General features: G+C 46.7%; 1 protein-coding gene across 1 annotated transcript in view; it reads left to right on the forward strand.

Annotated features, from left to right (window-relative positions):
• Nucleotides 1-350: 350 nt before the first annotated feature.
• Nucleotides 351-16,168, forward strand: part of LOC119381058 (gamma-aminobutyric acid type B receptor subunit 2) — a 271,571-nt gene continuing 255,753 nt past the window's right edge. The window contains exon 1 of the mRNA XM_049412140.1: nt 351-2,913. Within this exon, the coding sequence (XP_049268097.1) occupies nt 2,428-2,913 (486 nt within the window). The 5' untranslated portion in view covers nt 351-2,427. The remainder of the gene's footprint in view (nt 2,914-16,168) is intronic.

Here is a 16,168-nt window from a genome sequence, read left to right on the forward strand (position 1 = left end):
AGAAAAACAAATAACTTGTGGCGTGCGCGCCATGGCTGTGTCACAAATCTGAGGTGCGTTGTTCATGCAAGGTTTTACACGAGAACGCAAGCTGCTGCCGTGGTCAGCAAAAAGTGTTGCTTGCCTCAAAAACATCCTGTTTGTCAACACTATAATGTTGGCACGCATGGTTAGGCGTTCCTCTCTTCCGCTATCCTACCCTCATCGACTCTACGGGGGCATGACAGTGATCCCATCACTCATTTTCTTTGCAACTCGGCATTAGGAAGGAATTCGCGAGCTTTCGAGATTGAACATGCCTCAAATTCGCTTGCCGGTCGAGCTGTTAAGTAGCTTAAGAGAAGCGAAAGGCGTGAAACAATGCAACACAATGGCAAGTAGCGCGCGGGACGCACACAGATGAGGCGCTCCGGTATCACTCGCAGGGTCAATACTCGCAAGTCGCGCAAGGTCTTTCTCTTCACATTGTGGCTTGCACTGCAGCATTCTTGAGCACTTTGTCAAGAGGCACTCTCTGAACTTTACAGTTTATTCTGCGTCTCAGTTTTGAACCCGTTGGCTTTATTGCTAGTAAAGCGCAATAGTGTGGCGCCTCTGCTGAAGAAAGACATCGTTGAGGCCATCCGCTTGTGGAGCTACGCGAGTTTTCCGTCGCTTTCTAGTCAGTTTGTTTGAGCGGAGCTTCATACTACGACTGTCGTAGGAAAGCCCACTACCTCGAAATTTATCTGCTAAAATTAATCACTGCTATCAGTCGTATGTTTTGTTGCTTCTTCCGCTCTAACCGAACTGGCACGATGACATTCTCGCAAGAGGCCGTAAGAAATTGTTCTTCATTCAGAAATGAATGAGTGAAATTGAGCGGCCCGCTATTTATTATTCAGAAGTTTCACTGTATTGTAATACACGGGTAAATTGTTGCACTGTGTAGACAAGTTGACAGAAAAACAATTTTCTCAAGAAATTAATTACATTATAGTTATTCTTGATGTATTAGCATAATCTACAGCTTTTCTCTAAGTGGTATAAAAACAAAACCTTATTCCTACATATACGTAGTAGCTTTATACTTCTTGGCGTCGTTCCCAGCGATATTCGGGTAGCGTGACAGGGGCACGTAGAGGACGCTGTGTGCATTTCCTTCTTGAAGTAAACAGCTCTCTCCCACCATAGCACTGAACGTTGCACTGACCCCGTACGCGGAGGTATCGTGAAGACGAACAGTTTTGGCCTGGCTCACGCACCCCTTTGTGGTTGGTCACGCACAGCGTTTGACTGCAACGCCCTTCCATTAGAACCGAGAACGGCCAAGAATACCAGCGCCTTCACGGCTGCTAGGCGGAAAGTTCTTCAATAGATAATAACCTTCGTGTTTTTCATCTACTTCACGTCTATACCCGATGGCATTGCTGCGTTGAGGCATTCAAGGCTTGCCGACCTTTACTGCGCAAGCTGTTTACAATAACGACATCTACATGCACTTTTTCTAAACGAATGCTGTCCAGAGACAGCCCATTTAAGCAACGCTCAATTCAAAACCTCTTCCAAGCAAAACGGGAACTGTTGCAATAACCTGGCGCGATGTTTCTCTTAGGTTCCTGCTCCTAAGAACTGTGGCTGCGCTGTCTACGTGTTTCTTATTGTCACGTTCCTGCGGTAACTTCTGATATGCAGAATTAAATGTTACCGTTGATGCTATGTTGTTGACTAAGTAAAACGCAGACGGACAGCTACGAAGGTATAGCACGCGTCTAGACGTTTTATACGAATTTCTAGACTGAATGTTTCCTTCAGAAAACGTGGTATGCTGCGAACTAGATCCCTGCAGTAGGCTTCGACGCATCATTTTTCGCATTTGTACTGATCTATTTTTAAGCCCTTGAAGTTTGGTTTCGACACAGAAACTCGTTCTGTTCATGCCGACGACATTCCCGACTGGTCCCCGACGTAAGGCTCGGCAATTTCGTTCGAGAAACGCTCCCACGGGAGCACTCGACTGCCTTGTTGTCTCACGAAATATTAGATGTGCGGATAAGGCAGCTGCGCGCCACGCCGTGCTTTGTTTTGACACGGACTAGTCCCGCAACTGCGAAGACCCATTTCATTTTGGCAGAACGAGCGGCCAGCGGCTAATCACACCCGATCTGGGTGACGAAGAAGACCTACGACGGATGAAGAGAAAAATCTAGCGCGCACGCGTCGACGAAGATGAGCGAACAGAGACGACGACCATGTCGCAAGACGTGCCGTCGAACTCTCTGGGACGGCGGCCACCAGTGCGCGCGGCAGTGTGCGTGCCTCGGCGTCTGGCGCGATAACTGTCCTCGTCGCTCGTAGCGGCCGTGTCGTCGAGTGTCTCCACGTGCTCGCTGCTGTCATCGGTGGTGGGATGCTTGGTTCACGTGGCCATCCGCTCGGCCAGTCTCCATGGTGGTGACGACGAGGCGTCTGCCGTGCGGCGCCCTCCTCTCGTGTTGCCTCCTCTTTGTGCGGGCGCTAGCGGGTGAGCCGTCGGTTAGCTACTACGACGGCTTGAACGAGACGGGACCCTGGGACGTCTTCTTCAATGGCACCACCCTGGTGCTCAGCCCGGTCAACGCCAGTGTCGCTGATAGCGGCGGGGAAGACGAGCGGCTGTCATCCTTGGACGAACGCTACGACTTGTTACCACTACAAAACGACTCTGCACCGCTGCTCGAGTATCGTGAACCATTCCAGCCTCTTTCATCCGTGGATGACGGTGAGGCGCGCAAGACGGTGTACCTGCTCGGCCTATTTGAACTTACGGGCAGCTGCGAGGCCGCGAGAGGTGGTCGTGCCGAGAGGGCCGCGGCACGGCTGGCCATCCGACACGTCAACGAGCGCAACGTGGTTCCTGGACACAGGCTCGAGATGTACTACAACGACACAAGGGTGAGTTGACACCGTTTTCTGCTTGGCTTTTAGCCTAGTTTACCTCACCTCATTTACGATAACATAAACAGAAATCCTCAGACTAATTATATATTTCCTTAGCACTCCTTCGGACACAGGTCAGGTCTACACGGCCTGGCTTACACCTACTCATGCTCACCCATATACGACTCAGCCTAGCTCAGCCGGATTCGCTCCCTAAAAAACAGAATCGTTCGCTTGGCGTAGAGAATCTGTAGGCCTCTCGGTCGTTTTCGTGAAATGAGCACATACTGTATGAACAGTCTTACACAACTAATAAGTAGCGCATGCTGACAGATTACAAACTCCGAAAGCTTCAGGAAACATGATACATAAGTGGTTTTTCTAACAAGTCCTTTACTTTCTGTGCATCACAATGTCTTGTGAGCTGAGAAGTTTATAGACACACTAACATGCCTTGAAAGCATGATATATTTTAAGACACAATGTCTTCCACTGCTTTCTGTAACTGGGTGGGAAGTTGTCTTCGATAATTTCGATCAACTTATCTCGAGTAGAGGCCTTACGCAGCCTTTACACAACTCACTTGCCTAACCAAGTCAAAACGGGCACATTTTTTCTCAATAAACTGAAATATTTTACAGTAACTTAAACTGTGTAGTTGAATGTTCATGAGGCAGCAGCTAATATTGGCAAAAGTCTGTATATGCAACACTGTCTTCATGTAACTTCAAGGTAATGATTGAGTTGCTTACAACATTTCTCAAGCATTTCTTCACGTTTCTTGAGAAGTTTTATTTTGGATCAAAAATTAGTCGTGAATGAGCTGACGTAAACAATCTGTTGACAAAATGTGAGATCATTGTAGAACAGTTGGCTCACAGTGAGGTCAAACCAACTTGCCCACCTTTCCGTTTTAAAACGTGAGAGCTCTTCTCTCGCGGTGAAACCTCCTAGCCTCCAGCATATTAACGATATTGCTTAAAGGGCGCTACTTTCGCTACGATATATTCCAGCTCCTCGCGCAAAACGTTGATAAAGTGGGAAGTCTTTTGTTATTGTCCGAGTACTTCACTTCCAAAAGTCGAGCTGTACACCGCCTCACACCCTGAGAGTTGCTTCCTCCGCTTCTCGGCATCCCGAGTCATGTCAAACATTTCTCTGTACAAAATGTCCGCTAACATTGCCATTTGAAAGGCAGCCTTCCCCATATGTAGGTCATTTCTGAAGGAGATCTTAACACTCTCCAGAATGAATAAAATCTGGACGTCGAGCCTGAAGTATAAAACTTTTATTTCACGGGTCTATTTCGACACATGGTGCCCTCATGGGGTGCCTCATAAAAAGAGGCTTGAGACCAGTCGTGTCTGTGTAGCACATGAATATACTTATTTAATAAAATGCTTATTACTAAGAAAAAAATTTAATATCGGACGAAGACGGTCATGTGCCGGCCGGGCCGCTAGCGAAATATCCGCGGGCCGCGTGTTTGACACCGTTGCCGTAGTACCAACCCATTTAGCTCCGCAGAGATGACGGAGGATTCCAACACTTTGATTCACTTTTAATTGCCCAGCATTCCTTATCGATACTTTCGCACTTTGAGCGTTTCTATCTATCTATCTATCTATCTATCTATCTATCTATCTATCTATCTATCTATCTATCTATCTATCTATCTATCTATCTATCTATCTATCTATCTATCTATCTATCTATCTATCTATCTATCTATCTATCTATTCGCCTACGTCTGGGTGCTCTCATGATCGCCTGCTTCACTTGGTGTAGACCAAAATTGGCATGGGAGGGTAAGAGGATTTGATGAATATGACTGTCGGGTCATGACATGAATAACGTGAAAATCCTGTCGCATACGTCGTGAAACCCTTTAATCCAGAAACGTGTGGCACATACCCGTTTACCACGGGCCGCGGTGTACGGGTATGCGCCACAGGTGACTGACAGTTTATATCTACCCAGGAACGGAGAGAACAGACATGGGTAATTTGAATGAGAGAGCGCTAAGAAAAACCGATATCTGCAGCGTTGAGCCGACGAATGGAAAGAATAAGAATTAGTATCCCAGCAGGAATCGAACCCAAGCATTCTGCGTGGCAATCAGGTATTCTACCGCGAGCGACGCCAGATCTATAAACTGGTTTGGGAAAACGGGTTATGCAGGCGTAATGTCGGTGCGACGTCAGTTGTGGTTGTGGTGCTGGCTATCTAATTTTACAAGAAAGCAATAAACACTACATGTGCTCCTACGATACAAGTGTCATATCAGATTATTTTCAGTGGTTCCAGTGTTGGCTCCACTTTTATAGCAGTATAATAAACATTACATTCGTAATGCTATTATTCAGCAAGCTATATTGAAGGATTGCTCAACCCCGGAGGAATTCATTAACAAAAGTTACATATGATATTCACATGACTGAACCATCAAGGGCACTTACTTTTGATAATACTGACGTATCTACTCTAACGTGAGGGCTGACGTTACGTCGCACCATAAGTTACCCTTCGAATTCCAGTGTTGTCGACGCGCCTAGTAAGCCCACGATATGCACACAGCTACTACACTTACAGAAACATGTCGATCCACCTCGTAACGCTTGGCTCAAAGCCATGAAATACAGTATAGAAGTACTCGCTGACTGCTTCGCATGAAACCGATTCCCACAACGCGTGGGACCTGCCGAATTTTTTATACAAGCAGCCCGTTTCTAACTGTTTGCATTAGACGCATGCTGTCTCCTTGCGACGTCGTTTGACAAGGCACCATAACGAAATATCTTCAAGTCCGACAGGCGTAAAAAGTAAAATGAATGTGAACTCTTCAAGGTTACCATCCATACGTTGATATCAGACACAGGGGCTGAGCGAAGAGTACGTAAAAGAGGAAGACCGGTAAAGGGTTTAGTACAAGAAATGCTCCACCACCTGTCGCGTCCAATATATAAACAAAACATGAAGTCAGTGTATGTTAACCTTAAAGCCGATTTGTTTAATCAAAGTGCATATTTACAACGAATGATCAGGCTGTAGAAAAAAAAAACGAGCGCCCGATGTGCTTAACATTTTAAAGATCGGTATCTATTATAAGATCCAGGATGGGTTTAAGCGCTCAGTGGTAAGATACCCCAACCCTTATGGCAATTTCTTCCCAAGTAGTGGAAATACACCTATAACAGGTCTAACTGACCGGGTGCGTTAGAAAATTTAAGGCAGCAAACTGACGCACAAAAGCTACCAGTGTCCTTACACACGTGTCAGCGGGGTCAGGTAACCGACCAAATGAGCGAGAGGAAACGAGCAGAAATGAAACGAGGCATATACAGAAGGTCGATAAGATGAAATGTTTATGAGATGTTCCATTAATAGCGATAATGATAATTCATAAGTTTACATTGGTGGAGGTCGTGCAATTGAAAATGTATATATGCGCATAACGTCCCATAATTACTCCATGTCCGTCAATGTCTATCAACTGCGGCTTAGACCATGTCTGTATAGGCGACATCGCTGCATTAAAACAGCAACATCCTTGAATTAACATTGGAAAGTAAACATCTGACAAAGGTTTGGAGAACACGAGCGCTGGCTCACAACTGAACGCATTATTACACTTACAAGGATTTATATACGAAGACGCGTGGCAAGCACGTATGCAAGGGGCGGGGGGGGGGGGGGCTGCCCCCCCCCTCTAAATTCGTCCATCTTTCTATATTCCCGGGTAACCTTTTTTTTCTTTTTGCCATGGAAAGACTTTCTTTCGAATAATTAGACCTTGCCCCCCACCTGCCCTCCCCCCCCCCCCGTAAAAAAATCCTGGCTACGTGCCTTACGCGTGGTGAATGCCAGGCAAGCCGGACCCATAAGGACAACAACAGGATTACTCAGACTTTCAACTCCTCTGTTGTGAACGGCAAAAGACGTCTGACTTATGCACGAAAGAGAATCTTCGTGTATATGGTATGCCTTGACCATCGCGTGGTTTATTGAATTTTTACTTCGCAACGGAACATTGGTCTAATTAAATGAGATATTGCAATGGTAAAATTTACAATGTGCGGTGTGATTTAAGCTTATGAAATTCTGGAAGGCTGCATAGCCCTCTTTAAGGCGAAGAGTAAGGCAATTTAAGACGAACAATGGTCTGTCTCACCATAGACCAGTTTGCCACACGATAAAGGTGGCCAATTCAGGTGTTGTCGGAATCCCTTGTTTGCGTCAGGCTGTTAATTCAAGTATGTTCCCATGCGAATAACCCCGCCATGGTGAGATCACATGTCTGCTGCGTGCACGCGGACTGCGCGACGCTTACTACGTGACCTGCTTCTTTCACGCACCGATTGCACTAAGTTCACTGGATGACATGCAGGAGTGGCGCTTCCGGCGCGCAGCGTGAGCCTACAGCAACGGAAGCGCAGGCGTCGTGTCTTTCCCGTGTGCCAATTCCGGAAGCGCCTTCTCAGTGTGGTCCTAATCTGCGGCCGTCTCCGGTGGGCGAGATGTAACGCTCAGTATGTCGTTTTTTTCTCCAAGTATTTGTGGCATCGTTTCGAAAATACCGCTCGTTGATGAACAAGTAAACAGCCGCGTCCCTCTGTTAATTTTCTACGATCGCGGAGCATTTACTGCCTGTTTTAGCAAATACGCACTGTGCGATGTGCCTCCTTTACTTCTTTCGCGTGATACTTAACCTTAGTACAGTACTATGTTGGGGAATTTACAGTGTACCTGCAACTGGTGCAAAAGGCAGACACAACGGTCGCGCACTTTGCTCTCTGTTCTTTGTGACTCTTACCCCACTGCTACATGGCCCCGCTGATATTCAGCACGCACTCCGGCATAGCTATAATGGATTAGAGCAACCATTGCATATGTGGCCTTTCATTAAGACTCACTGAACAAGAAGAGGAACTAATGTGCCCCATTTTAATAGCGAAGCTGTTTAAAGGGGCCCTGCGACACACATCAAGAGTACCGGTTTCATCGCTTCCTTTGGAACTGTGGAATGCACCGATATTGTTGCGCAAATGGCAGCGCCAAAGACAAAGCTGTTATAATTTTGTTTCATCGGAGAAACCACATTGGTTTCGGACAACAGCGACACACAACGGCGATTTTTGTGATCGGGAGTGACGTTTCATCACGTGGGAGTGAGGACATTTTCATTAGTTTGACGCGACAAGTCGCATGTAATATTCATATGGTCCCAGCTAGTCGTTAACTTGTGCTCAGTCGTGCAGAACTCTACAGGTGGGTATGCGCCACAGGAATTGGGCAAGCCCCACTACTGGGTGCAGCAGGTGCGAGCGTTCCACGAAAACTCGCTCGGTGAAGCGCAGCACATAAAACACGTGAAAGAGAGAGAGAGACAGAAAGAAAGAGAGAAAGGTAGAGAGGAAGAAAGAGAGAAAGAAAGATACAGAGAAAGAAAGCGATAGAAAGAAAGAAAAAATTGAGAGAAATAAAGGGAATAATGACACAAAAACATAGAAAGAGAGAGAAAGAAACAGACAAGGAAAAGATGGAATAGACAGAGAGCAAGAGAGAAAGGAAGAGAGAAATAAAGAGGTAGAAAAAACAAAGAGGGAGAAATAAGCAGAGAGAGAGAAAGAAAGAAATGGAAGAAAGAGAAATAAAGACAGAAAGAGCGAGAAAGAGAAAGAAATAGATAGAAAGAAAGAAAGAAAGAAAGAAAGAAAGAAAGAAAGAAAGAAAGAAAGAAAGAAAGAAAGAAAGAAAGAAAGAAAGAAAGAAAGAAAGAAAGAAAGAAAGAAAGAAAGAAAGGCTGCGCTCTTTGTTCAGGCTTGGCACCACTAGTGTGTAGCTGCCATAGTTTTGTTGGTCGCATCCACAAACGCTTTAGCGTCAGAACGATCCTTAGATTTCAAAAAATTTCTTCATTCATTCGCTTTCCCGGTTCTTGGCGCCGTCAATCTCTTATCTTTCGTCTCTTTATCTCTTTATTAACAGTTAAGGCTAAATTTGCTTCAGTGCGGACAAGACAAAAAGCGAAAGTGGCCATTGCACAAAGGAAACAAAACAGGCGTTAAAAGAATGGGAAGTAAAAGAGTACGGGGATGGCTAAGAGGTCGTCAGCCCAATCCTGAAATGCGAGTGTGTTCTGGCTGTATTCAGCAGGTGCTGCTACAAATGATTTCATCTGCTCACTAAGCTATATGTTGCAGCGCTGCTGTTGGCAAGCGAATGTTCAGCGCTTGTTGTGAGTAGCGGTGTGGTGGCTTTTTTTTTTTTTGTCGTTGTTGTTGTCGTCGTCATTCTTATAACGATTTCAAGGAAGATGTCGGCGTCTTTCGGTGGCACTGACTGCACCTTATTGCCTGACAGCCGACTAAAATCACGAAAAAGCACAAAAGCACTCAATTCAGTCAAGGACTACGGACACACACAAAACTTTGCGCACAAGCCCGAGTGCACAAGGTATGGCGTACGCACAAAACATGTAAAGATATCATGAAATAAGCCAAAGCGCTGACGAGAACCCAGAACGCTCGCGCAGGCTCAGTTTTGGAGGCGAATGAGTCAGTGCAACTAGACACAATTGCATAACATACCCGACTATTATATTATATACCAACATATACGGAACCTAAATTCACACTACAAATATTTCTGACGGACACGAAGCGTTACTGCGAGCCTGAGATATCGATATCGATACGCATACCTGTTCTTATTTCTTTCGTACACCATAAAGGAGAGCAAAGCGTGTACACATGGACACAGGAGAAGAGAACAAGACAACACAAACGTCTTGTTCTCTTTTATATCGTCCGTCATTGCTCGCCTTGCCCTGCTTAATGATGAACACTGGCCAATTTGTTCAACTTTTTGTGGTTCTAAATTCCTGTCGTAACTGTCTCTTTCTCCGCCGGCTAGAATCTATCACATCGTTATAGCCTCCGTCGCGACTGTATGATCAGATCGTGACAGACTTAGTTGGACCCTTTCGGACGTCCGGGAAGGAGGGGATTGTCGTGGCCACCGACTACCTTACTTGATGGGCCGTAAGAAAACCTGCGACCGAAGTGGGGAAATTCTCCGCAGAGGATGTCCTGACTCGACATCGAGTTCAATTGTCCTCATACCCAACAGGGTAGTGGAAATTGCGGACGAGCTTACTCAAGCCATCCTGCCACACTGTAGAATTGCCCTCTAGCCACCGTACGACACCAACACGCATATGAATGGCCTTACTGAATGCCCAAACAAAACGCTAGCAGTGGCTGACATGTTGGCAAAGCACTTCGTCGTCGAACACAACATTTGGGATGCTATCCTGTACGTAACCTAAGCTGATAAAATAGCAGTGCTAAGAAGCAGCACAGATGAGGGAGAGGGAGACGGCGAAATGCTCTCTAATGAGTACAGGAGAAGTTGCCCTGGTTGACTAACATGGGGACACCGACCAAGCTGGTTTAGGAAAGTAAGCCGGCGACGACAGTTTATGCCGTCACATCAGCGGCGAAGACAGTCTCTACATTTTGCCTCATCCCAAAGAAGCAAGGCAAGCCGCCACGTGCACATCAGGAACCGACAGCCGACAATACAATCATCAGTGACTCTATGTGACATACTGGTGACCGTGTTTGGGTTTGGACACCAATACACCGGCGTAGACTCTCTGACAAACTTCTACGAAGCTATTTCGGGCAGCACAAGATGCACTGACGTCCTCACGCACTCGACAGTGAGGTTCTGCCCGACGGCATACACAATCACAACGACGCCGCGCACAACCTCAAGTTGTCCACGTAATGCGTCTCAAGCCATTGTGAGCTTGCTAGCAAAGTGCGCTGGTAGCTTAGAATAACAGAGAGCTGAGCTAGTTGGTACGTATTCATTCTAAAAAAAGAGACAGGGCGTGCAAACACGGACACTTTCTTCCTGACTTCTTTCTTGTGTCCGTGTTTGCACGCCCTGTCTCTTTTTTTTTTTAGAATGTGTTGCAAGCTTCACCAACTCGAAAAAACGAACACTGAAGCAAAACGCGCGCACAGGACCAGAGCACCGGATCAGCACTGATCCTGTCCATGCGTGTTCCGTTTTTTTACATCTTTTTGGACTGGTGAACACGGAGACTACATTCCTTGTTACTTTCTTTTTGTTTCTTCAGTTTTTAGATGCGAAGCATCTCTTGCTCGGGAGTATGTGCCGCGGCATAGTAGTCCGCACTAACACTACACATGCGCAACTCTCCTCCTTCCCTCTCTCCAACAGGTGCGCGTTACTCTCTCCACTTCTCTTCCAGCAGCTGCTTGCGCTTCTCCTGCGTTCTTGCTTCTGCTCTCGCGGCACATGCGCTACTCTCCTCCTCTAGTCTCCTCTCCTTCAAGTGGTAGAGCGCTGCGCGCGTTCAGTCCAGCGCTTGCTTCGGTTGACTCCTCTGAAATGCGGGCTCGACATGCCGAAATTATCTCCTGCGCAACGCCGCGATGAGCGCCAGCGCATGCGCGTCCCCTCCCCCTCTCTCTCCTCTCTTACGCTGCCTCCCTCTCGCGCGCCTGTAGACCGCGTTCCCCGCTCGCTCTGTGAGAATTAACGGCCAGGCTAAAGGGAAGACACGACGCGCGTAGTGTTCTTCTTTGCGTTCCACGACGCGAGGTCGGTAACATGCCCGAGGTCGGTAGCATGCCCAATGAACGCCAACGGAACGCGATCGTGCAACTGCTCCGGCTTCGCATCGCCTCATGGTCCCCTTTAGCGGGAGATGGTGTAATTTTACTTACATTTACTGTTTCCAGCATCGGGGCGATGCTTTTTCAGAAGGGCAATTTGACACGCATTCTTGTTTATATTTTTCTCGAGGGCTGCCTGTCTTTTTTCTTTTTGTTTTTTCACCGGCTGGAAACGGCGCCAAACATGTTTCTGCATGAATAGCTAACGCGTTTCACCCACAGATCAGATTTCGACGATAGACGACGGGGCTCGCCGCTATCGCTGTGCTTTAGGTGCTGTTTATCTTGCTGCGAAAAAGTTCGCCCAATAAAGTGTTAACTTATTTACGCATGCGTCATCGCTTTATTCTTGACGGTCACCTCAACGTGACAGTTGTTAAGTGCTAATAATAGTGATTGCTGGGGTCTTACGTGCCAGAACCCCGATAGAATGATGAAGCACGCAGTAGTGGGGTACTCTGGATTAATTTCGACCACCTCGGTTTCTTTGAGGTGCACCTGCATCGTACTTAGTGCACTGGCGTACTTGCATTTCGCCCTTATCGAAGCGCGGCCGCCGTGGCCAAGAATTGAACCCCAGTCCTCCAGCCTAGCAGCGCAACAGCTTATTAATCGAGAACTCGAAGCACATGGACACAGAATATTGCAAATCAGTTCTGCGGAATCCCGCATGGTGGCGGAAGAGTTAATAAAAGTAAATTGGTCGTCCATTGCCTTTACAGCGGGATTCGTGGTCCTCGGAAAACTGATTAAGAGCATACTGAAGGCTGCTCTAGAAAATGAGTAGATGCCCGTAAGATAAATGCCATGTGACCCTTTATGTCATCGCATTGCAAGAGCCATGTTCTAGGAGCCTATGTTCGGTGGTCAGACGATGCGCATTCCCCAGGAAGCTCCTTTCGAATGGAGAAACTGCGTCAGCAGATTAATGAACTTCCGCAGTGCGACATAAAATTTGTGTGCTCGTCATTCTGCTTTACAACGTTTATTTTTGTTTCACCGCGAGCGATAGCTCCGTTTAAATATAACGTTCCAGTTGGCTTCCATCGGTGGGCAAGAGCCGTGTGCCTGGCGTGACCGTTCGGAACGGCGACCCCTCTACGCGCTCGCGTGCGCAGCGATGATTGGAGCGGGCCGCCGCTGCATGTATCTTGGGGCGGCACAGAGCCAAGCTTGCAGGGCACATCCTCCCCGGTGCCGTTCGGGAAGAGAAATTGTACTCGAAAGGAAACTGGTGGGGAGCGGCTTGCCTGCGCCATCATGTACGACACTGTCCCGGAAGAGGGCACGCATTCGAGCCCGAGGCACGGCAGGCGACCGGCAACTCTGATTCAAACCTTACCAAATAACACTCCTTCAAAGACGTATGCGACCCGTCGTGGAGGTCTAGTGGTTACGGTGCTCGACTGCTGACCCGAAGGTTGCGAGATCGAATCCCGGCCACGGAGGCCGCATTTCGATGCAGACCAAATGCTCGAGGCCCGTGCACTTAGATTTAGGCGCACGTTAAAGAACACCAGGTGGTCTAAATTGCCTGATCCCTCCATGCACTACGGCGTCCCTCATAATCATATGGTGGTTTTCGGGCGTAAAAGCCTAAGAATTGTTACAAAGAAGTATGCGGGAATAGCCCCATAAGTGTCGTAGTGAGATATCGCGGAATTGCTACGCAACTGCAACACAGCTAAAGTGCATGCTTCGGTGATACGGTTCAGCAGACTTGGAATTTCGAAAGAGAGCTAACGACGCACTACCGCTCCATGCTCGGCGACAGCTAATTTTGCTCCCTGCTCTGACGTTACGGTAATATAGACGACACGAAGTGTAGCATTTCGAGGCCGATTTTGGCATTACGTTAAGATATTCAACCTGTGTTCTTGAACTCTTGTATTTGCTCTGTTTAAGCATGACACAACTCCTGAAACATGTGTCGATACACGTTAAGCGTTGCGCCTGGTATACAAAGGGCTCATGAATTGAATCTCGAGCAAGTTAACAGTCCTCCTCCTCATCAGTCACCAACCGAATTATAATGATAACACTTCTTTTGGGCCCGCTTTAAATTTGAAGGTGGGGCCTTTAACGAGATCACGTGCAAGACCATCATGCCGCGTAAGTCACTGCTCGCTGTGCACCGTTTTCTCGCAGGCAGTCAATGTTCTGCCGTATGCACTAGGAACCACTTCATCATTTTTTCCGTATTCTCGTCTATTGCTTTTCTAAAGAACTGGCTCTCTTATCTTACTGCATCTCCTAAGTCAGAAGAAATGGCTTACGCAGAAAAATAAACTTTGAAGCTCTATAGAATCAAGACGCCAGGGGCTCTTGTTAATGCAATCATTTCTTAATGCAGGCTAGGCGGACGAGACGAAAGCAGCTTATTCTTCGCATGCCGTCTTTTCCTGATCGCGCAGTCTTTTTTCAGGGGGAAAGTCTCCGTTTACTTGTCGATGATTATGTTTTTTCTGCCTTCCTTTTTCTTTTCGTCGTCATTCGCACTTTTGCATGAAAACGCGGCGATGGTGCATGACATCAGAAAAAGATACGTCTTATGCTACTGATAGCCATTTTTGCCTAGTATATCCTAAGGAAAAAATGAAAAAAAAATTACAGCGTACGTCTTAATGGGATGGTGCATTCGAAGAGAGAACATTTCGAGCACTTGAGGCACCGCGCCAAGGGGAAGAAAGGTTCTCTTACCTTCGCGGCAACTCTGAACCTATTTATTGCTTCGCTTCCTTTCTTCCATTGCGAAGTCTTCGGCCGCCGCGTCCGACATTCCGGCACGAAATGCTGTTTCACGTTTCCTTCCACCGAACAGAGGTTTAGCACAAACGAAGCATCGAAGTATGCGGGAAAGCTTAAGGCTAATCATATTAAACTCGGTTCTTTTAAAACATTTACACTCTCACACACCAAATAACTGTGTCGAGCAGTCAATACAGCAAAGTTACAACGAGGGCTTCTACTCAATAGACAGAAAAAAGAAAGATATTCGCATCGCCAGGACTTTCTCCTCGCACGATAATTTGCATTATTCGAAGCCGTCCTGTCCTCTGCCACGTGCGGTGCACCGCTAGCGGAATAAGGTGCTGCTCCATAGAGTCGTCCTGCGGGCTACTTTTTCGTGTTTACGTTCTGGTTTTTGGTGCTTTTGGCAACATTCGCTATATAGAGCGCTAAGACGTGCTATTATATTTTTCCTGGAGAGCGGTATTAAGGCTCAGGCTCTCATAAATAAACAGCTTTGGCACTAGTTCATATAGTGACACGTCGACAGAATATTTCATTGACGACAGCGACAAAAACGGGGAGAAGGAAAAAAGCTGAATGCGGTAACAACTTGATGTTTTTTTTAAGGACTCTACAAAGTGTTTTGCTTGCACAAAAACCTCCTTCACGACACAGCGTGATTCTTGCGCAAGGTGTGCTCATTTTACATTCACGTCCACTGGACTCTGGTTAACCGATGTCGAAGCGAAGCGCGAGGAAAACAGGACACAGTAAAGAACACACAGGATAGGCGCTACCGGTAAGCGAATGAAAGAATGTTCGAACCAGGCATGAGTTTTCTTAGTGCCACTAAGAAATATGTAGAACTAAGATGTTTTTCTCCGTCTGTCGAATAGCTGATATTACGTCCAGTTTGCGTTAACAGACACCGGCTCTTTCCGCATATCGTGGCTTATCTGTTTTTCTTTGTTTTTGTTTTTTTTGCGTACCCTGCATAAACCTCTAGCTTCTGCTTGCAGTTCGCAGCATCATCCTAGCCCTGTATGGTGCCAGAAAAAAAAAACTTAAGAGCCGAAATTTCTCACATAAGAGCAGCACCACACAGTAATTACCAATAAACGTTTTCAGTTCAACCAGTTCGTGATGCACTGCTCTAGAGCGATCATACTTCTTTTTTGGTTAACAGCGGAGGTGTTTAAGCTTTTCATTGCGCCGTGTAGTGCGAGCAGAAATAATCATCATTATGAATCGGCACGCGCTCTCTTCGTCCTCTTCTTCATATTCTTCTTCGCTCCCAGAACACGCGCGCCGATTTGTTCGGCGTGGGACGCAATAACTCTGATGGGCGAGAGAACGAGTACAGAGAGAGAGAGAAAGGAAGAGAGAAATAGAGAGAAAGAAATGGGAGACCGACATAAAAAGATAGAAAGACCGAGAAAGAACTACAGAGAAAGATAGAAATAGAAAGAAACATACAAAAAAGTGATAGAAAAAGCAGAGCAAGAGAGAAAGTGAAAGAAAGATAGAAAGAGAGAGAGAAAGAAAGCACACCGTAGCCACGCATACCATAGTATAGACTGTATTACGGATGGGGTTCGGTGCCGCCATATTGGGCTGTAGAGTTCCCGTTTTGTATCTTTAACAACAAAACTAACAGTGCTACAATGCTACAATAGACGCGTACGCGTGAAACGATTGGGTCGGTGCATTCGACGTTTCGTGAGCCTATTCATTCACGTATCTACATACAAAGATAAGAAAACATTCGTTTAATAGCCCAAGATGGCGGTGCCCGCATGTCTTAGGTAAAATCCTCTATAGCA

Source organism: Rhipicephalus sanguineus, chromosome 2 (genome assembly GCF_013339695.2).
Source record: "Rhipicephalus sanguineus isolate Rsan-2018 chromosome 2, BIME_Rsan_1.4, whole genome shotgun sequence".
NCBI lineage: Eukaryota > Metazoa > Arthropoda > Arachnida > Ixodida > Ixodidae > Rhipicephalus > Rhipicephalus sanguineus.